Here is a 22,520-nt window from a genome sequence, read left to right on the forward strand (position 1 = left end):
GATGTTAAACATCAGGACACAGAGACTGGAACTGAACAACGAGGTGCTAACCCTGTTGAGCACCACAGTGAGCCTCCTTCACCTTCCCCAATGTCTGAGATACTGAGAAGGTCTACCAGACCTAAGAAACCTACAGAGAGGCTCATAGAACAAGTGTGAACTGTTGTGGTAAAGAATTGCTAAAAAAAACCAAACAAAATAATAATAATAATAAATCACAGGTAAATAACGGATAATAATTCATTTAGAATAGTAATTGTTCACCGACGTGTTTTTTTCCCGTTTTATATACTTCCAAAAAGAAAACCTAACTTCTGCCATTCAATGCTGAACAAATTTAAACTTTTTAAAATTATGCAAAATGCAAAACGCTTAGCCGTGTCTCTGATAAAACCTCTGTAATTTCAGAGGTATTGTTCATGTGTTGATTGTTGATTGTATTGTTCATTGTTGATTAATGGTTTTCTTTCGTTTTTGATGTACTGCAGAATATTTTTATAAAATCCCAGGCCAGGAAAATCACCTTTATGTTTTTCTGTGTTTTATCCTCAGCTACTTTGACACAAAGGCATCTGCTGTGATGCTCACACCTTTGATAAAGTCTTGCGTGTGTCAGCTTCCTTTTTATAGATACAAAAATATGTAAATGTACTGATCTGAATTATAATATTTCTGGCTGTCAAAATTTCCCAGATTCAAATCGAATTGAATCGAATTAAATCGAATCGTGGATCAAATCGATTCGGGACCTTGTGAATCGGCATTGAATCGATTCTAGAAATCAGTGATGATACCCAGCCCTAGAGTACTATGCTGCTGGTAGCTTCGCTGTCAAATACAAAACGGGCTTTTGAAGTTTGGAGGCTGTGGTGGCATAATTAATTTGGAGGCAGTGGCTTAATTAGTGACAAAACTGATTACCCCAGATTAAGTATGACACGTGGATATACTCGATACATTATGCTTAACTGTATCGAGTTGGTTAATGCCTCGTCTCACAGCAGGCTTCTCCAGCCGAGCTACAGCAACGGGCTCAGCGGTGTCGTTCTAGAGCTGGCAACCGGAAGCTGTGATCAGCTGATCGAGGAGGAGCTGTAGAAGAGGTGAGCCATCTTCCCCCGGCAGACAGGTTGATACACTTTGATAACGCTTTGACGAGTGGGATAAGGGAAAAATCATCCTGATATCCCGGTGTCATTTGAAGGCATAGAGGATTTTAAGACGGACAACTGGTGACAGTTGCGAAGGGAGCTATCTAAAGGACTCGTTTGAATTTCTTCATCAGATCTGACTGAGGAATATGCCAGCTTTTACGTCAGACAGAGCCTCTAATATCAGCACAAAGAACGGAAAAAAATGCTAAGAGCGTGGATTTAGATCATAATATGAAACAAGCGTAACCTAGATATATGCCTAAGTCCGGAAGATATGCGATGTAAGAAAGTATGTAGTCCTTAATGTGCGGAAGGTGTACAACATCAGCAGTAAATGTAAACAAACAGCTATTCAAGCTAGTTGAACTTAGCCGACTGGAGGTTAGCTTTCTAATGCTAGTACATATAGCTAACATAAGGTAGCACAGCGAAGGTAAATCGAGCAAAATAAGCCTGTAGTCGGAAATATAAACGATATTTAATCGTAGTTTAACTGTCTACAGCGCATGACATGTTTATAGTATCCAAGTAGGCATTTGTTAGCCTATCTGCTAACGTTAGCTAATTCTTATTTCCATTGCAGATGAAAATGACATTAAAACTAGCTCATTAAACGAGGAACAGAGAAGACACTTTGCAATATTAACACCACGGGTGTTTGACATCTTCTTTCTTGTGAGAAAGACTCTTTCAGGATCGTTATAATGCAGCAGTAGTTAATGTTGATACCCAGTGTGAGTTGAGCTAAATGCCTGAAAAGAGTAGGACGTCTGGATGAACGAAACCGCTTCGAGACTTCACGAGGCTTTACATTTACACCAACAAGCGTTTTTTTTTAACCTCTGTTTTCTATTCTTATTCGTGGCTCTATGATGAGAGAGTTTTTCATTTTCTACTTTTGACAGGAACGTTGCTTTGTGAGTTTGAGTCGTTGGGCATCTCAGCGGCAAAGTTGCCGTCAAAGACTTTTCACTATTCAGAGTTTTTGGCTTTGAATCCAAGTGTGGAAGGAAGCTTCACCTCTGCGCAGTGGCTTATGCCGACTGAAATCACAAATAGCTACGTAGACAAATATTAATTGTAGTTGTGCTGTATATATTTTTTGCAGACTATTCAAAGCATTGTTTTAAAAAATTGTATGTGTTTGAGGCGATAAGCCTCTCGGCAGTGATTTGGTTGTTAGTGGTCTCCCCTCCCCCAGTGTTCAGACTGACTCTTTTGGAGCTGTGGGCACTGTTTGTCGGGCTTCCCCTTGTTTTTTAGACGGCAGAAAGGCCGTAGACTCAAATCGCTGTCCCGGGACTCCTAACCTCTTTAAGAGTGGATGTAATGGAACTGATGTTTGCCGAGTGGGAGGATGGGGAGAGGTTCTCCTTTGAAGACTCGGACCGATTCGAAGAAGACTCTCTCTGCTCCTTCATCTCGGAGGCCGAGAGCCTCTGTCAGAACTGGAGGGGATGGAGGAAGCAGTCTGCTGGACCCAACTCCCCCACTGTCAAGATTAAAGGTCGGAGAGGGACACACACACACACACACACACACACACACACACACACACACACACACACACACACACACACACACACACACACACAATGTGCTTCCATTCATTATACATACTTGAAAATGTACTATAGCAGTATTACCTGTTGCTGCTGGGAAACGCATTTGATGCTATGATATCTTATAATATAAACTATACTGTTAATTAATCATGCAAATTAATTTTTGAAGCAGAAACAAAACTGTGGAGTAATTTTTAAAACCTGTTAATTCAGTTGATATTTTATCATATAGAAGAAAAGCAGTCTGTCAGTTCCACTTTGCACTGTCAGATTAAAGTAAACATTTTGATTAGACTTTTAAAATACAATTACAAGAAAAGGTTTGTTATCACTAAGCACCAAGATGTTATTGCTGATCGGTCATGAAATTTGAATCTGACAATCTGATATTAGATTGTAATAATATAGTCTGATTAAACTAATAGCGCACAGAAAGTTCCAAATGTCTTTGAAAATGCTGAAAAAATTCTGTTAAATCAGTTCTGATTTTGCTAAATGTCCTGCTTTCAGGAAAGGATTCAATTACTTTTTTCTCGCATTACTATCTATATATTTACTGTCTATATATTTTGTAATAAAATAGTCATACAGATGGCAGGGTTCTTCCTCCATGGAGAAGTTTTATTGACCTGCTTAGACTTTTTTTAGTAAGCACCAAACAAATGCATGAGCAAAATGCTAACATGTGAGAACAAATTCAAACACTCTGTCGTGTTTAATATCAAACAGCAGTTAACAAGCAGCATAGAAACTTAAATATAATGTCTTCAGTTTCCAGCTGTCAGCTCTCCTCTCACACCAACCCACTATATTTTACAGAGGCACTGCGTGAGCCACATCAGGAGCAATGTTTTTGTTTTGAATGGTTCTGACGTCTATGCTGTTCATGGTCTGAATGTGGAATTGTTCTCAGTTGTAGTCTTAGCTCTCCTTGTTTTAGCTGTAGTTTTTTAAAGGGTTGCCAGCACTCACATATGACACCTTTGCATTGTGTGCTGCAGTTAAGCACCAGCAGAAGTCTAAACTGTGCTTGTCTTGTATCTGAGGAAGTGATGACACTGTGGATAAACTTTTTTGTCCAAAAGTAATACTACACAAATGCTGGATATTAAGACAAATGAGGAAAAAAAGTCAAATTTATTTATATAGCACATTTAAAACAACAACAGTTGACCAAGGTGCTGTACATTTAAGATAATCAAGAGATAAAAATAGCAAAACAAGATTTAAGAAAAAGAAGTATAAAATGAGAAGATTTGAGTAAAATATAAGACAAATAAAAGTAGTACAAACTTGAAAGTGTCCCTTCACAGCAGAGGTCCTGATGTGAAAGGGCAGTTTGTTCCACAATTTAGGAGCAGTTACAGCAAAGGCCCAGTCTGCTCTGTGCTTTAATCTGGACCTAGGGACAGCCAGGAGCATATGAACGGCAGACCTCAGTGATCTTGCAGGAGTGTACCAATTTAAGCGATCAGAAAGCTATGAGGGGACTAACCCGTGCAACGCCTTAAAAACGAATAATAAAATCTTAAAATCAATTTGAAAACTAACTGGTAGCTAGTGTAAGGATGCTAGTATGGTCTCGCTTGCGTGTGCCAGTCAGTGCTGCAGCTTTTTGGACCAACTGCAGTCGGCTACCTGATGACAGACTGACACCTGAGTCTGACACTATTACAAAAGTCAGGCGAAATGAAGGATGGATAGCTCTCTCAAAGTCTGTAAAACAGAGGAATGGCTTCATTTTTGCAAGCAGACAGAGATGAAAGAAACTGCATTAATCTGTGTGTCAAACATACTGTACTTCATACTGTCAAAAATCACTGCTAGGTTCTTCACAAAGGGTTTTTTATACATTTATAAAGGGCCAAAGTCATAGTGGTCACAGGGACCAAACACAATGACCTCTGTGTTCTGTGCATTTAAGTTAAGAAAGTTGAAAGCCGTCCATGCCTTGACATCCTCCAAACAATCTAGCAAACCCTTCAGAGGACTCACAGATTTACATTTCAGTGGTAGGTAAATCTGTGGGTCATCAACAATGGAATGAGATGCTAACTAAGATATGAGGCTTGTGACAGTTATTAGACACAATCTTAGAGAAACACTTTAAGCCATTTTCTAACCCACTTCTCTTAAATGCTGAAGTCTTGATTGAGTGTTTGAAGTGTATTTTAGTGTAACCACATTTATATGGTGTTTATCAAATAAGCATTCATTTAGAGACCACTTTGTTTTATATATATATATATATATATATATATATATATATATATATATATATATATATATATATATATATATATATATATATATATATATATATATATATATATGGATGATCTGATATCCTCGTGTTGGTGTTGTTCCCAGACCATCATGAAAATGTTGTTCCAGGTTCAACATTGCAAGTGACCAATCACATTGTTGTGACGTTATTCTTTTGCGCGCCAAGCCATTCGTGCATTTATGAAATTCCAATGTTGCAAGGACAATATCAATTCTGCTTACTGTTTATTAAAGTGTTAGGGTCAGGGTCCGTTGATCGGCGGACAGAGGCGGTTTCTCGCAGCTTAAGTACAGTTTTTTGTTTTACGCCGGTTTTTCCTGAAGTCGCAAAAGTATGACGTCACAACATTCTGATTGGTCACTTGCAATGTTGATCCTGGAACAACATTTAGTATGATGATCTGGGAACAACACCAACACGAGGATATCAGATCGTGCATATATATATATACACTTCAAGGACTTTAAATACCTCACCTCTACAGTCAATTTAGATCACCAATTACACTAAAATAAATGTCTTTGGACTGTGAGAGGAAACCAGAGTACCAGGAAAAGCCCTGAACCGTAAGAAAATGCAGTTCAGACATTAACACCCTGGGTTCAAATCGGGACCCTTCTCGCTGTGAGGTGACAGTGCTAGCCACTTCTACAGTGTGCTGCACGTAAATACAGTGAGGCTACAGTTTCTTGTTAGCAGATATGCTGACAGTTCAGTGGGTTATGAACATAATTAAAGTTAACTTGTATTTCTGCTGCTGACATGAGCTTAAATGGTGGACGAAGGAACATCCTGAAGTCTTTTTGGCATTTAAACCTTCTCTAGTATCCAACAGAGCTCAGCTTGTAAAGGGCTAGTTGGGGCGATCGTGGCTCAAGAGTTGGGAGTTCGCCTTGTAATCGGAAGGTTGCCGGTTCGAGCCCCGGCTTGGACAGTCTCGGTCGTTGTGTCCTTGGGCAAGACACTTCACCCGTTGCCTACTGGTGGTGGTCAGAGGGCCCGGTGGCGCCAGTGTCCGGCAGCCTCGCCTCTGTCAGTGCGCCCCAGGGTGGCTGTGGCTACATTGTAGCTTGCCATCACCAGTGTGTGAATGTGTGTGTGAATGGGTGGATGACAGGTTGTGTAAAGCGCTTTGGGGTCCTTAGGGACTAGAAAAGCGCTATACAAATACAGGCCATTTACCATTTAGTTCATCAAATGCCAGAAATTAAAAGGTCCTCCAAGTGTTTTTGTTGTCGTGGAGATTTCTAATTGTTAAATGTTCCTTAAATCCTTTCATTAAAAAAAGAATAAAAATCTTTTTTCCATTTCAAATATACACAAAAGAATACAGAAAAATTACATTACATCAATCCACAAAAAGTCTATATTGTGTCATCTCAATAGTTTGTTCCTGTTACAAAAATATTTCAGTCCTCACCCTGTCATCGATACATGATTTTGATTCATTCTTTCATTTCTCTCAACACCGTTTCTGCTGAAATCTTATCTTGTGAATTGCGTTGGTGGTTCCAGTTTGTACCACCTCTTTGTAATGGCTTTCTTACAAGCTACTAACAGGATTTTAAACAAATAACTGTTTTCTCCTGATACAGTATTTCCTTCCATATTACGTAAATACGACAGGGTACATGGCCTTTTTATATCATAACCCTGAAATTTGGCAACTACCAAATAAACAGTCTATGGAAAAAAAAATGCCTGAGCAAAGTCAAAAGACATGAGAATGGTTTACATTTCCTGTTCCATGTGGTCTCCAACATGCCTGTGTTGGAGACAAAGATTTCCTCATTTAGGGGGAACCAAAAAGTCTTATCAAATCCAGTCTTCTCCAGTAAGACTTTGAATTTCGCTTCCTTGTGCATACTTCTGAGTTTTGCCACTAAGCCTCATAATCTTTGTCAGACCAGCAGATTACAGGTCGAATTTGTGCTGCATGGAAATATTTCATCATGTTTGGCAGTGCCATGCCTCCATGTTTGCTCACCTTCATAGTTTGAAATGTTATTCTTGGCCTGTTGCCATTTCATGTAAGTTTTATCCATGTTTTTAAAAGGCTTAGGTACCTTCATGGGTCCCCTTAAAAAATGCCTCTATTTTTGAGCCAAAATGCAGTGAAAGGAAAATTCACCTTTCCGTATTATTCTTAATGTCTTCAGTCACTTTGATATGGTTTGCTTCGTGTAATTCATGGACGTCAAACTCATTTTACATTATGGGCCATTTACAGCTCATTTTGATCATTTTATATTAAGTAGGCTGGACCAGTGAAACTTGCTTTTCTGTTTTTGTAAAAAGAAATAGTAACAGAAAACAGTAATAGAAAATACCTTGCTTGTTATTTACATTTAATTGTGGCACCAGTGTTTAGAAAACAGTGCAGCTTTGGTGAATCACTTGTAAAACTAACCATACCTGCCATATTAGTCTTTGCTGGTCCAATTCTGGCCCATGTGCCTTATGTTTGATACCCACAATATAGTTTATCGTTCTTCTTGTTAAAGTAACTTGTAATTTCATTTTTTGCACTCAATTTTCATATATATATATTTTATAACTGTGTAATTTTGAATACAATATAGTTCAATGCTCAAATAAGTGTTTTAGCCAGACTCCGCAAATTTCTATATCCAGAAAAGAATACAGAGCTAAAGCCGATTAATTAATATTGGAAGACATCTGTCTAGATGATCTAAATAGCAACTTACATCATCAGCCACCCCCAACCTGTACCACTTTAAGATCGTTATTCTGCCGTATTGTGTCAATGTTTTTATAAAAATTGCAAAAAGTGTTGTTGTTAAGCAAAAGTCTGTGTTGTCTGGTGTACAGGTAGGTGCAGTTGTACACTCTGTCTCTCATTTATTTTTAACCCATTGATCCAGATCCAGATTTCTTAAGTACCTGGTATAGTTAACATTAACAAATGCGTTTTCAGCCTCGAGAGTTATTGAGGCCGCACTGATACAGTTATGTTTAATATATTCAGTGATACGCAGGATGGTTCTTATGTTATCTTGGGTTTAATTGTCCCTTAATAAAGCCTATTTGATCTTTAATTGATAATGTCTTTCATAAGGTGTTCATATCCTTGAGGTATACACTTTATATACATCTACTACAAGCCAGTTGGAACACCTGGTTCTGAACACCACAAAGACAAAAGGTGATCATGGTCTTTCAGAAAAACAGAGCTGACCCACCTTACCACTGGGTCTTTAGTGAAGAGACGGGTCACTAAATGATGACTGTGTGGAGAGAGTTCAGGGTTTCGCATCCCTGGGCACCATGATGTCTATCGACATCTCCTGGATTGTAAACACAGCTACCATCATCAGTGCAGACGCTGCTGTGCCTTCCTGTCTGAGAAACCTGCAGGACACCGGACCTCAAGGCCTGGAGTTCGACACCCCTGGTGCAGAAGGTCATTAGCTGCCCTCTATTAATACATTAATACATCCTGCTGCCTCAGTAGAGCTGAGGCAATCACAAGAGACTCCACCCTTCTTCCATCTCACCTGTGTGACCTGCTGCCCTCAGGGAGACGCTACAGGTCAATTCAAACCAGGATTAACAAACCCGGCAACAGTTTGCTTCTGCCAGCCATCAATGCTGACCACGTCCCTGCCTCACCCGAACTCACACATCAGCACCCCTACCACACATATAAATATCACATACACACTGCAACACACAATCACAAATAAACATCACCACCACCGCACAAGACGTTACCATTGCACATCTGTATAAACCTTGTACATTTGGAAAGTTGGTATTTTTAGATTTGTTTTTACTGTTAGTTGTTGTGCTTCTAATTTCATTTAACACTGGATGCTTAATGACAATAAAAAGCTTGCTGGTAGATGGTTAGTTGTGTGTGTGTGTGTGTGTGTGTGTGGATTGGATGGGTTGTTTTTGACATCTGGTAAAAATTCTATGTCAACAGCACTTACATGAATATATTTACTTAGAAAACTGGTGAGGAGTTGAATATGCATTTTACCCCCTTTTTTATTGCTAAGCAAGTAAAATTGACAGATATTTTGCAGATAGAAACTTACACAGCTTATTTTCGCTAAAACATCAGTTGCTCCCTCATTGGGTGTGAGTTTCAACTGATGAAACTACAGTGGGGCAAAAAAGTATTTAGTCAACCACCGATTGTGCAAGTTCCCCCACCTAAAATGATGACAGAGGTCAGTAATTTGCACCAGAGGTACACTTCAACTGTGAGAGACAGAATGTGAAAAAAAATCCATGAATCCACATGGTAGGATTTGTAAAGAATTTATTGGTAAATCAGGGTGGAAAATAAGTATTTGGTCAATAACAAAAATACAACTCAATACTTTGTAACATAACCTTTGTTGGCAATAACAGAGGTCAAACGTTTACTATAGGTCTTTACCAGGTTTGCACACACAGTAGCTGGTATTTTAGCCCATTCCTCCATGCAGATCTTCTCGAGAGCAGTGATGTTTTGGGGCTGTCGCCGAGCAACACGGACTTTCAACTCCCGCCACAGATTTTCTATGGGGTTGAGGTCTGGAGACTGGCTAGGCCACTCCAGGACTTTCAAATGCTTCTTACGGAGCCACTCCTTTGTTGCCCGGGCGGTGTGTTTTGGATCATTGTCATGTTGGAAGACCCAGCCTCGTTTCATCTTCAAAGTTCCCACTGATGGAAGGAGGTTTTGGCTCAAAATCTCACGATACATGGCCCCATTCATTCTGTCCTTAACACGGATCAGTCGTCCTGTCCCCTTGGCAGAAAAACAGCCCCATAGCATGATGTTTCCACCCCCATGCTTCACAGTAGGTATGGTGTTCTTGGGATGCAACTCAGTATTCTTCTTCCTCCAAACACGACGAGTTGAGTTTATACCAAAAAGTTCTACTTTGGTTTCATCTGACCACATGACATTCTCCCAATCCTCTGCTGTATCATCCATGTGCTCTCTGGCAAACTTCAGACGGGCCTGGACATGCACTGGCTTCAGCAGCGGAACACGTCTGGCACTGCGGGATTTGATTCCCTGCCGTTGTAGTGTGTTACTGATGGTGACCTTTGTTACTTTGGTCCCAGCTCTCTGCAGGTCATTCACCAGGTCCCCCCGTGTGGTTCTGGGATCTTTGCTCACCGTTCTCATGATCATTTTGACCCCACGGGATGAGATCTTGCGTGGAGCCCCAGATCGAGGGAGATTATCAGTGGTCTTGTATGTCTTCCATTTTCTGATGATTGCTCCCACAGTTGATTTTTTTCACACCAAGCTGCTTGCCTATTGTAGATTCACTCTTCGCAGTCTGGTGCAGGTCTACAATACTTTTCCTGGTGTCCTTCGAAAGCTCTCTGGTCTTGGCCATGGCGGAGTTTGGAGTCTGACTGTTTGAGGCTGTGGACAGGTGTCTTTTATACAGATGATGAGTTCAAACAGGTGCCATTCATACAGGTAACGAGTGGGGGACAGAAAAGCTTCTTACAGAAGACGTTACAGGTCTGTGAGAGCCAGAGATTTTCCTTGTTTGAGGTGACCAAATACTTATTTTCCACCCTAATTTACGAATAAATTCTTTACAAATCCTACCATGTGGATTCATGGATTTTTTTTCACATTCTGTCTCTCACAGTTGAAGTGTACCTCTGGTGCAAATTACTGACCTCTGTCATCATTTTAGGTGGGGGAACTTGCACAATCGGTGGCTGACTAAATACTTTTTTGCCCCACTGTAACTGAAAATTGTTTATTTTCTTACTACTTGAGGGGGGAAATGGCAGTATGTGGCTCTGATTAATGTTGGCAGCGTTCAGCCTCTGGTTAAATTGAACAGCTTTGCAAAGCAGTGAAACATAGATATAAATTCTGAGACCTTTGACAGGCTTTATGTTTATTTGAAATTGATTTAAATAGTCATTACCTTTATGACTCCCTGTAAACAGGCCCTTCTAATTGAAGCCAGTTATTTCCATAAATGTAAGGGAAAAATGAGTGGTGCTTGATGTTTGCATTTGTTTTTATCTCAGCAAGGCAAACAAACATCGAAACGTGTATTTTATCACACTATACCTTAGCTTACCGATATACTTAAAACAGATCAGGACTGCTGGTCAGCTTTTCTTGGTGGCTTTCCTATGGCCTTTTACCACAAACCCTGGGGCCTTTACACCAGCATGGCATTATATGAACAGTGCTTTCCTCCATATATGGTAAACACCAGCAAAAGTAGTAGCTTGTAAATGAGGTCTGTAATCTGAAGCCTTTTTTATTTCACTGGCAGACCCCTATGCTCTCAATAAGCATCCTGTCATTATGGTTATGCTACCCACATTTAGTGTTGTCCATCTCTTCTTTTGTGCCGTTATTTTCACTTTACTTTTTCAGAATTACAATATTAAGAAATGTTTTGTTATTGGTTTCTCTCAGGTTGCATGATTCATTACAAACAGCTTGAAATGAAGTGAAAGTGTGTCAAGAACAAAATATTTTAGAAACATATGTCACTCTGTCACTGGCAATACTACAGTCCCAATCAAGACCACTTGAAAAATGGCAAAAAAAATCATATTTTGCATGTTTGGATTTTACCAAGGTTCCAAGTAGAACTTCAGCATGCAACGAGAAGAAATGGGAGTGAGACAAAACATTTTTTGAGCATGCAATTTACTGAAAACTGAAACGGGACCACATTCCTTGTTGCCATTTTTCAAGTGGTCTTAAACTTTTGATCGGCACTGTATTTTCACACACTTTGATACCAAGTTACAGGGAACGAGAAAAGAAAGGAGAACATAGAGTCAAAGACCCAACTAAAGCTACTGGAGAAATTTAGTGACATACACCAGTGCTGTATAAACACATGGAAAGTAAAGAGTGGAGTGGAGAAGTGCTCATTGCATCATGGGAAGTCCCGCCGAAGCTTGAGCCTATCGCAGCATAACAGACGACTGGACCAGGGTGAACTGGGATCAGTAAAGTTTGAAGTCTAATTTTGAAAGTAGTTAGTGTCTATCTCCTGAAATCAAACTGGTATAATGGTTCCAGAGGAGGGGGATTGGCTCCCAGTTTACTTGTAGGAACTGTAAGAACCACAGTTCACTGCCTGCAGTCTGAGAGTGAAGTACTTTGTTTAGATGCTTTGGTCCTACGAGATCTTTAAGCTATATAACAAAGCCTGATTATTCAAGTATTCAGATTACAGAGCATATAGTGTGCTCAACTCCAAAACCCCAAAGAGTATAAAGGCCAGTCTTCAGGAATATAAAAAAGGCTGAAGGCTTTTCAGGGAGTTTTTAGAGCACCAAGAGTACAATACTAATGCATTACAATAGTCCAGTCTTGCAGGGATGAGGGAACATATGGGACGTTTCTAATTATTATCATTTTGATTAGGTGAAAGAAAGCGGTGCTACATATTTGTTGAAAAAATACTCTGCAGGACACACCCTGGTCAAAAATTACTGAACGATTCCTCCCACTGTTACTGGAGGCCCAGACCATGTTGTTGATGATTAGTAAAGATTTTCAAGCAAACGCTTCCCTTTTACATTACGGAGTATTCATGTGTAAACTATTAGGGTGAAAAATGAATGTTGCATTTTGTAATATGGCTGTAACGTGACAAAATATGGAACAACTGAAGTGCTTTAAGTTTACTGTCAGAGGCCATAAGATCATATGTAACATTCACTGGTGTTGTGCTGTGATCCACTCTAAATAGTGACTGAAACTTTGTTAAATCATTCCGGCGCAAATTACTGTCTAGTTGTGTTACAACAACTATTAGGAAAACCTTTGAAATAAAAGGGTTAGAAATCAGCTTATAATTGGTTAACACGTCTACATCAAATAAGCAATGGTTTAATTACAGCCACCATAAAAGCCTGTGGCATGTAGCCAGTTAACAGGGATAACCGACCATATTTAAATTTGAAACATTAGTTAATGGTAAGACATTTTTAATGACTTGGAGAAAATAATGAGGTTAGTTCAGAGAGAGTGTATCTACAGTATACTTAATGATATTTCTGTGGGAAGACCGTGATTAGTAAAAAATTATTACTTTTTTTGGCAAGAATTTAAGTTAGACATTAGGGCCGCTTGATTATGGCAAAAATGATAATCACGATTATTTTCACTGAAAGTGAGATCTCGATTATTTGACGATATTTATTTAACAATAACAAGGTATTGAATTATGACTTTAAAGATTGTCAAAAAAATAATATAAAATAGTGTGCAAATACTGATAACAGTGCAAATGTTTGCAATATAAACATAAATGAAAAATGTAACACTGTAGCAAAGTTTACACACTGTCTACTTGATCCACGTCTGACTCCGTGAACCCATAATGTTTCCACACCACTGAAGTTTTTTTTACCTCTCTTTTCAACCAACGGCAGTCACTCTTCTCTCCAAATAACTTCTGCTTAGCTTTCCAAGCTTCCCTCGGGTCCTCTTAATCAGCGGTCCCCCATCCCCGGGCCTCAGACCCGTACCGGTCCGTGAGTCGTTTGGTACCGGGCCGCGAGAGTTGAGGCTCAGGTGTGAAATGTATAGTTTTCAGGGTTTTTATCGGTTTTCAGCGTTATTTTGTTATCGTTTTTGTTGTTAACTCAGTTTTCCTGGGTCTTTTCACGTGTGTTATGAGTAAATCTTCTTTTTTTCGGTACCGGTACTAGTTTTATTTTGTTGTATTTATCCGTGACACCTTAAAGGCCGGTCCATGAAAATGTTGTCGGGCATAAACCGGTCCTTGGCGCAAAAAAGGTTGGAGACTGCTGCTCTTAATTGTTGTGACACGTATTCGAAATGCAGAGAGGTGCGCTCGATTTGCCACACGGAGCAGCACGAGAGTAAAGCACGAGGGAGGGGCTAATAATCGGCTCAGTCATTTTTAATGATCGTTGAAAGCCCAGATCGTAATCGTCATTAAAATTCGATTACTTGAGCAGCCCTATAAGACATTAAAGATTTTTTTTGTCACCTGACTGTGCTGATCATCTTCTCTTTGATGGTTTTCCTCAGATGGTCAGGTGATTCCACTGGTGGAGTTGTCAGCAAAACAGGTCGCCTTTCACATCCCATTTGAAGTGGTAGAGAAGGTCTATCCTCCTGTCCCAGAACAGCTCCAGCTTCGCATTGCCTACTGGAGCTTCCCTGAGAATGAAGAGGACATCAGGTGAGGATTTGTTTTTTAAACCCTTTATTCGCCTTAGATAAAAACCATAAATGCATTAATTCCTCTTAATTGGGAAATTTCAAATATTACTTTGTTACGGAGACTGTTGGACCAAGGCTGTGGGGAAAAAGCATGCTGCATCAAAAAGAAAAGAAATGAAATGAGAAATGAACATTCATCAATGTATTCACATGTAATATAGTATAGTAATAGTTTCTATTTCTATATTGTATCACTAACCATTAAGTTAGGAGTATATTCTGTTAAACCCAGATGAAATCAAAGATTGTGTCACATGTAACAGTTGGGGTTTCTGTTTGTTTATTCATAAAAACACAAACATGAAATATATAAAAAAAAAAGATGCAACGTGCCCAAACCTTTGCACATAAGTGTAGATATATTCAGCCTTCTCTCTCTCTCCATTACTGGTTGTTGGTTACTGGTGGACAGTAACAAATTTTCTTAGTGTGCCCACCACTACAACGGATTTGAAATCCAAAAAGGGGTCAACCTTGGGTTTAAAAATATTGCATTTAACATTTAGGTAAAGTAAAATAGATAACTGCAAAATTAATCCAGAAAATTCAATCTCCTGTTTTTTGTTTCCTGTTTGTTTCCAAACAGGAAACAAAACTATTTTTGCACAGAAAAAAGTATTGAAATAAACAAAATCGAGACTGGATGAAAGGAAAGGCGTCCATGGCTGTCTGGTTGACTGATGTTTATTGGCAATGTGACTGCTAATAAAAGTAACAGGATGATTTTTTTTTTAAACTATCTAGGCTATGCTGACTTTGACTCTGCTTTGACTCTTTGACTTTGGTTTCATACTGCTGCAGATTATATTCCTGCCTTGCTAATGGGAGTCCAGATGAATTCCAGCGTGGAGAACAACTCTATAGGATCAGAGCTGTCAAAGACCCTTTGCAAATTGGTAAGTAGAGTAATCCTTTACATAAGAATGAGTACTCTTATGGAAAACATTTCTCTGGTGTTCTAACTTTGGTATATCACACTATATTCTTCTACAATCACCAAGCTTAGAATAACACCATGTGCAGGTTACAGTAAATCATGTGATTCAAAGGTACTCCATTTACCTCCATTATTTCTACAAGTCTGCTATTAGTATAATCCTGTTTTCAGAATGCTGGGTATGTGTAATATCTAAACCCAATTTCCAACTTTTAACTGCAAATCTTCCAAATACCACATTAAATGGTGACATTTTGGTTTGTTTGTTTTGTTGTTTTTCACCTATATAGGGCCTTTTAAGTTGTTTCTCTACAAAGCCATTTGCTGTGCACACGCATCCAACTTTTAATGACAAATACTTTTGATATGTATTATGCAGAGTGGGTTAAGGTGCTGGTCGGCTAACGGTGGTTAGCACTGTTGCCTCAAAACAAGAAGGTCCTGAGTTCAATTGCAGCATCAGGCCGGGATCTTTCTGTGTGGAGTTTGCATGCTCTCCCATGCTTGCGTGGGTTCTCTCTGGGTACTCCGGCTTGCTCCCACAGTCCAAAGACATGCAGTTAGTGGGGATACGTTAATTGGAAACACTAAATTGCCCATAGGTGTGAATGCTATATGACTGAGGCACCTTCTCCTTTATTACTAGTAGGACTTTGTACAAATGTGTTGTGTGATGACATGGATTAGAAAATGGAAAAACCTCAAACAATGCCTGCGTTTTGTTTTTTTTGTGGGAGAGAATATTTTGGTCTGGAATTTAATCATTGTAAGATTGCAAACCTTTTGCACAAAAGAGCTATATTAAATAAAAGACTAAGCAATATCAAAACCAAAACCATTCTGTCGGACACTAAAATATAATTTCCAATCAAAGAAATGCACTTGCTTCCATTTCAAACTCATTGTTGTCTTTGCTGATTTTGTTTTTTTCTGTTTTCATTTACAAGGCTTTCATCTCAGTGCTACAGTAGTCTCCACTCAGTCCAGTCAGTCTAAAGGAGCCTACAACGTGGCGGTCATGTTTGATCGCTGTCGCATCACCTCCTGCAGCTGTACCTGTGGTGCAGGAGCCAAGTGGTGTGCCCATGTGGTGGCACTCTGTCTCTTCAGGATCCACAATGTAAGTTTTTGTTAATATTCAGGTATTTAAAGGGTAAACCACTAACTTTGTGGTTGGAACACATACTGAATTCATGTGCATGCGTAAAGCAGCAGATCTGTAGTTTGAATCCTGACACTACACTGTCTCTGTCTCTCTGTATTTCCTGTCTTTCTCTTTGTTTTTCCTTAAAAAAAAAGAAGAAAATATAAAGGAATTCTTGTGAAATGATGGTAGGAAAAAATTAAACAAGATGAATACACTTAGCTTTTTGATGATGGACATATCCTGGAAAACCTCTCGTCTTAAAAGACCAGTCATCTCAAAAAATATTCCTCCGCATGTCATCTGTTTACTTGAAAACAGTGATCCATTCTGCCGTTCCAGGGACTTTGTTGTTTTTTGATTATGATCATTTTTTTGTGGGTTTGTGTTTCTAATTGTCATTTTACCTGCCCAGGAACTTCTGATGGAAATATATAAGTGTTTGTGATAACGGACCATTAGTCTTTCACATTACTGATTTGAAAGAATTTGCCCACTTTTCTTTGCAGTTGTTTTAATTCAGCCGCAAAGGAAGATTTTCATCTTACTGTGTAAACCAAATGAGTTTGAATTTCAGGGCGTGACCTGATGGCTGAATATTCTCCTTCAGGAAGGATGCAAATACACCACCATTTAGCTTCTTGGGACGGCTACTGACTAAAGGACCTATTAATGCAATGCCATTCCTCTGTATTTTCCTACATTTGATCTGTTTACTTCTTTCTGTTTACAATCCCCCTTAAAAATACCTAAACAAATATGGTGTGTGTGTGTCTGTGTGTGCGTAGGCATCAGCAGTGTGTCTTAGGGCTCCAGTTTCTGAGTCTTTGTCCAGACTGCAGAGAGACCAGCTTCAAAAGTTTGCCCAGTACCTCATCAGTGAGCTGCCTCAGCAGGTATCTTAAGCTATTTATGATCTCTATAAACCAAATGATTAAAGAAAATGCATTCATTCAGTTATTTCTCTCCAGATCCTGCCTACAGCCCAGCGACTCCTGGATGAGTTGCTGTCCTCACAGTCCACTGCCATCAACACTGTGTGTGGAGCTCCAGGTTCAGTATCAGATTGCTAAACAAACAGCATTTGAAAAATCTGAGGCTGCATCACATAAACTTTGTGATGTCTTTAAGTTTCTTGAAGACATTTCGCCTCTCATCCGAGAAGCTTCTTCAGTTCTAAGAGCAATTGGTTGGGAGAAGCCAGAAGGGAAAAAAGAAGGAACATACACATGTAAAGAAAGCTCTTAAAAAGCTGTCTTAGAAAGCTCTGGGGTTATCCTAATTGAGCTTTCATCAAATCAGTAAAGATGCACAGAAAAGAAGATCAGACACCAACTAGGGAGGATCAGAAGGACAAACGGAACAACATTGTCATCCCTTATGGAGCAGGTTTATCAGAGAAACTCAGAAAAGACTTTTCCAAACACGACATCCCAAAATAGAATAGAATAGAATTCAACACAACATTCAAAATACTTCAGACCCAGCCACACAGGAGCCACCTTGACAGGACAAGACTCGGCTGTCCATCTGCATCTAAAGGACATCGCTCTTTAGAGGATGCCAATGTCAATTTTTGGACAGAGAAGACAGATGGTTTGAAAGAGTAGCCATCACATCTCGGGTCATTTGGTCTCAGTAAGTCACAGGATAGGGTAGGACAAGGTCTCACACCCAAAACCTTGGCTGATTGTGAACCACACCTGTTTTTCATACCTTGGCTCATGTGATTAGGCAGAGGAAAAATAGGGGGTCCACAACATTCTTAGGGACACTCCCAATACGGTTTAAAAATCTGTGACTCTCCACCAATTGGTCTTAGAAGTGAAAAAAGCTTCTCAGATGAGAGGTGAAACATTTTCAAGAAACTTAAAGAAGTCCAGACGCTTTTCTTTCCAAGCTCCTTAGACTATTCTTGGAGAAATGAAAGCATTTCTATAAAATCACTACTGTTCCACATTTTCTTTTCATGGGGGACTCTGATGCCTTTTAATTGTTAATGGAAAAGCAAAGCCTTCTGTAGTTTATTGTGTAGAGTAGATGTTTTTTCTTAAGATTCAATTATTTCTGCACAATTTATTTTTGTAGATCCAACAGCAGGCCCTTCAGCATCGGACCAGAGCACCTGGTATTTGGATGAGTCAACCCTCAGTGACAACATCAAAAAGACTCTACACAAGTTCTGTGGGCCTTCACCTGTTGTTTTCAGGTAGGCGTGATTTGTCACACATGATTACCCTTCATCTTATGCATATGACGTAGTGTTGACGAGAAAGTGCTACAGTAAATCTTTCACTGGATATAGTTTGTTTTTTAGTAAATGTACCTCAGCGTTACTTTGCCTAAACCAGTACTATTTGTGTTATCCTCAGTGATGTGAACTCCATGTACCTGTCATCCACCGAGCCACCAGCAGCTGCTGAATGGGCATGTCTGTTGCGACCTCTGAGGGGTAGAGAGCCAGAAGGCATCTGGAACCTTCTGTCCATTGTCAGGGAGATGTTTAAGAGGCGAGACAGCAATGCTGCCCCGCTGCTGGAGATTCTCACTGAACAGTGCCTCACCTACGAACAGGTATGTTGGCCATTACTCTGAGATGACTTCCAAAAGATGAGAGTAACCCAGTACAAAGAAGAAAAGATTTAGACATGGGACCCTTACTTTTAATGTACTGTTAAAGGGGAAAGAAATGTCTGTGAAGCCTTTGCAGTTTTCCTATTTTAAAAAAAAAGCCCTCAAAGTAGGACAAGACTACAAAAAACCCAACTGAATTGTAAATATCATGTTTTCATTAGGTTATAGCTTGATGGCAACATACTGCTCCAGAGAAGGCAGTTCAAAGATGCCTTTCCTTGCTTTAGAAATTAGGAAAAACCACATTCTCTTCAAGTATGACTATGTAGTAAGAGTTGGAGCACTAGGCTGTCCTGTGTCCAGCCAAACATTTGGCACATTATGAAACAAAAAAATAACACAAAAGAGGCCCAATGCCTCTAAAATCTGTATTTGGCAATGATGGAAAAAATCACTCAAAACCATAGCAGCTGATCTCCTCTGTGCCTAAATGCGTACACGGGTTGTTAAAGGAGGAGCTGATGCAGCATGGGTAGCCTGTATCCTGGTTTATCTACAATGCATATGACTTAAATTCATAATTGGCACTTTAACAAAAAAAGGTGCTGTTCCTGAGTTCATCATCTGATACGCTGCATATATCCTATGCATAAAGGACAGGATATGAATTTTCACAGCACCCAACATTCTTTGGAAACAGGGATGTATATTTCATACATTTGGTATGAAATCATTATGTACATATTACACTGATTCTCACACACACACTTGTCTGTGTCTATTCAGATCATTAGCTGGTGGTATAGCGTTCGCACATCAGCGTCACACAGCAGTGCTAGTGGTCATACTGGCCGGAGCAACGGACAGTCAGAAGTAGCCGCTCATGCCTGTGCAAGCATGTGTGATGAGATGGTGGTTCTTTGGAGGCTGGCAGTGCTCGACCCCACTATGAGCCCCTGCAGGTCAGACCACAGACACCGTGCTACATACTGGTCATGGATTGGTTCACCTGTCACAGAATTTTAGTCATGAAGTATAAATTCTATTATTAAAAAATAGCCTCTGCTAGCACATTTATCACTAATTGTGTGTAACTACATATTTAGGGTGCCAGTGAATATGAAGTAGCAATTCATGTTAAATATAAAGACTATGGACATTCTCTTCTAGGCGTTTGGAACTGGCCGGTCAGCTGAGGCAGTGGCACCTGAAAGTTATAGAGATAGTGAAGCGGGGACAGCATCGCAAGTCCCTGGATAAACTGTTTCAAGGCTTTAAACCTGCTGTGGAGTCCTGCTATTTCAACTGGGAGGTGGCCTACCCATTGGATGGCATTACCTACTGCAGTGCAGATAAGAAGAGTGCCACGTTCTGCTGGTCCAGGGCAATGCTGCACCAGAGAGGAATCAAGTCGCCTGCAGGAGGTGGTGTTGACTCTTCTGAATCAGGGGCCAGAGCTGAAGGCGGACCGGCAGGAGAGTATAAAGGCAGGGCAAGTAGTAACTCCACACAACAGGAGGTAGCAGTGCGACCTAAGGAGACCATTCTGACCAAGAGGAAGGGACTGTCAGTGAGTGGAGGTGGAGGGATGCTTGTTCGACTGGGAGGGAGTGTCTCACTATCCCTGGAAGATGGAGGAGGAAAGTGCATGTACAAAGGCCCGGGTTCCTCCTCTGGAGGAAAGTTGAAACTGACTCAGGGAGGTGGGAAGGGGGCAACAGGAGGAGGACCTGGCGGTGGTGGAGGATTAGGAAGTAGTAAGCATACAAGTGCCAAACGCAGAACTAGTAGTGAAGATAGCTCCTTGGAGCCAGACTTGGCTGAGCTCAGTCTGGATGACGGCTGCAATCTGGCTTTGGGGGCTGAGGCTAGTAACACTTTCGAGTTTCTCCCACCACCACCAGAGATGTTGCCCTCTCCAAGTCCACTGCTCCGAGATTCACGGAAGTGCAACAGTGGAGGGAGCAAGATTTTTGAAACAAAGCATAGCAGCCGTGACTCTGCAGCAATTGCTGCTGCAGAGCCTGCTCCACCTTGTTTCCCTTTGAAAGAGAATGGAGTGATAGTTGTGGGCATGCCCAGCACAGCAGAAAAGGAAGCCGTGGTGGAGCCAGCACTTAACATAGATGAAGATGTAGATTCAGCTGGTAGTAACCAGCCTTTAGTTTCAGCAGTTACAGTGAGATCAGGCACCCCTCAAACATCTGCTAAGCCAGTGCTAGGCTGCAAAGAGTTGGTGTCTGCTGCAGCAGTAGCAGGAAGTGGAGCAGTAGTGGTAGGTGGAGCAGCTCGTGAAGGAGCTGAAGCTGTACGTGCAGCTGCTGAAGGAGAAGCTGTGGGTGAAGATGACTACCAGGCATACTATCTGAGTGCTGCTTCAGAAGAGGGTGTAGACAGACAGCTAGCTGACAACCATCAGGAGGAGGAGCCAGACATCTTTGCAGGGATCAAACCACTGGAGCAGGAGGGACGCATGGAGGTAAGTGCAAAGACCCAGTTTTAACCATAGAAACCCAACAACAAAAGAAAAGCAGTTCACTTGGAAAGTAAGAGCATGAAATAAACATTAGATACAAGGATGCGCAAAATTACATCATTGTCTACCAGTACAGTAAAAGTTACGCTTTGTAGACTTTCTTAAATTAACGAAATATCTAAACTTCAGAGGTTAGAAATTCATGACTATAAGTAAGCTAGCCTGTCCAAACACTGTCCAATAAAGTCAAAAATAGTTTTTAAGATAAACTGACATACTGTAAAAAGTTAGCTTTTTTTAATGAAAGCATCTTACAATTAGAGAAAAGAATATGATTTTTTTTCTGCACTCATGTAGGTTTGTTGAACATCAGAGGTTAATAAACGTTTCATCTGCTGATCCTTTGCCATTTTAAAAAGTAGGGCCCAGTGTGTTGTGGTTACATTGTTCAGTCACAAAGGATTTAAAGATTAAACACTTGGACTTCATCGATAAGTTTGCGTTTGGAAGAAATTGATAATGTCTGCTAAGATATTATGTATATTGGCATACGCAAACAGTTGTAAAAAAGTTTGTGTATCCCCCGAAGTTACCAAGATAAACATACACCACTTAACTAACACAAAAACAGTTGTACTTTTTACGCCTTTGTTAGACATTAGGCACTTATGCACCCCCATACCATCAGAGTTCTAGCTGAACTGAAAGCAACCACTAATAACAAGATCGGTGCTCGCCCTCCTTTTAAGCCTGGAACATCCATGTTTTCCAGAATGAATTTAAAACAATTTTTCAAATCACCCTTGTCCCTTACACCATGATTTTGCTAGATTGATCAATTCTTTTGATGATATTATATATTGTGGATGCTGAGGTAATAGTACATCAGGCAACACTGATATCATAATATCAAGTAAGAATTTTATGTTGATATCATAGGTGTATCTACTAAAAATCTAGCACGCAATTGAATCTCATTGATGTCAAGGTCAAAGGTCATGTTTCCTGAAAATCTTGTGAATGCAATAACTTAGGGTGTTATCTAGGATTTTGAAATTGATACCATAGGTATGTCTGCTAGGAGGCTGAGGGTTACCACTGGATGCACCAGTATCTTTGCAGATTAGTGACCCTCTGCCTGTCTTTGCTTTGGAGAC

At 40.1% G+C, this 22,520-nt stretch overlaps 1 protein-coding gene across 2 annotated transcripts in view; it reads left to right on the plus strand.

Annotated features, from left to right (window-relative positions):
* Nucleotides 1–1,007: 1,007 nt before the first annotated feature.
* The window catches only part of zswim8 (zinc finger, SWIM-type containing 8), a 65,896-nt gene continuing 44,383 nt past the window's right edge, over nucleotides 1,008–22,520 (plus strand). The window contains exons 1-11 of one of the 2 annotated variants that reach the window (XM_026189500.1): nucleotides 1,008–1,129; nucleotides 2,418–2,661; nucleotides 14,038–14,191; nucleotides 15,034–15,128; nucleotides 16,117–16,289; nucleotides 17,102–17,209; nucleotides 17,285–17,366; nucleotides 18,402–18,522; nucleotides 18,686–18,887; nucleotides 19,674–19,849; nucleotides 20,058–21,366. In XM_026189500.1, coding sequence (XP_026045285.1) covers nucleotides 2,484–2,661; nucleotides 14,038–14,191; nucleotides 15,034–15,128; nucleotides 16,117–16,289; nucleotides 17,102–17,209; nucleotides 17,285–17,366; nucleotides 18,402–18,522; nucleotides 18,686–18,887; nucleotides 19,674–19,849; nucleotides 20,058–21,366 — 2,598 coding nt within the window. In that variant the 5' untranslated portion in view covers nucleotides 1,008–1,129; nucleotides 2,418–2,483. The remainder of the gene's footprint in view (nucleotides 1,130–2,417; nucleotides 2,662–14,037; nucleotides 14,192–15,033; nucleotides 15,129–16,116; nucleotides 16,290–17,101; nucleotides 17,210–17,284; nucleotides 17,367–18,401; nucleotides 18,523–18,685; nucleotides 18,888–19,673; nucleotides 19,850–20,057; nucleotides 21,367–22,520) is intronic. The other variant, XM_026189499.1, reaches the window with a different exon arrangement.

The sequence above is a fragment of the Astatotilapia calliptera genome, chromosome 13, assembly GCF_900246225.1.
Source record: "Astatotilapia calliptera chromosome 13, fAstCal1.2, whole genome shotgun sequence".
Taxonomy (NCBI): domain Eukaryota; kingdom Metazoa; phylum Chordata; class Actinopteri; order Cichliformes; family Cichlidae; genus Astatotilapia; species Astatotilapia calliptera.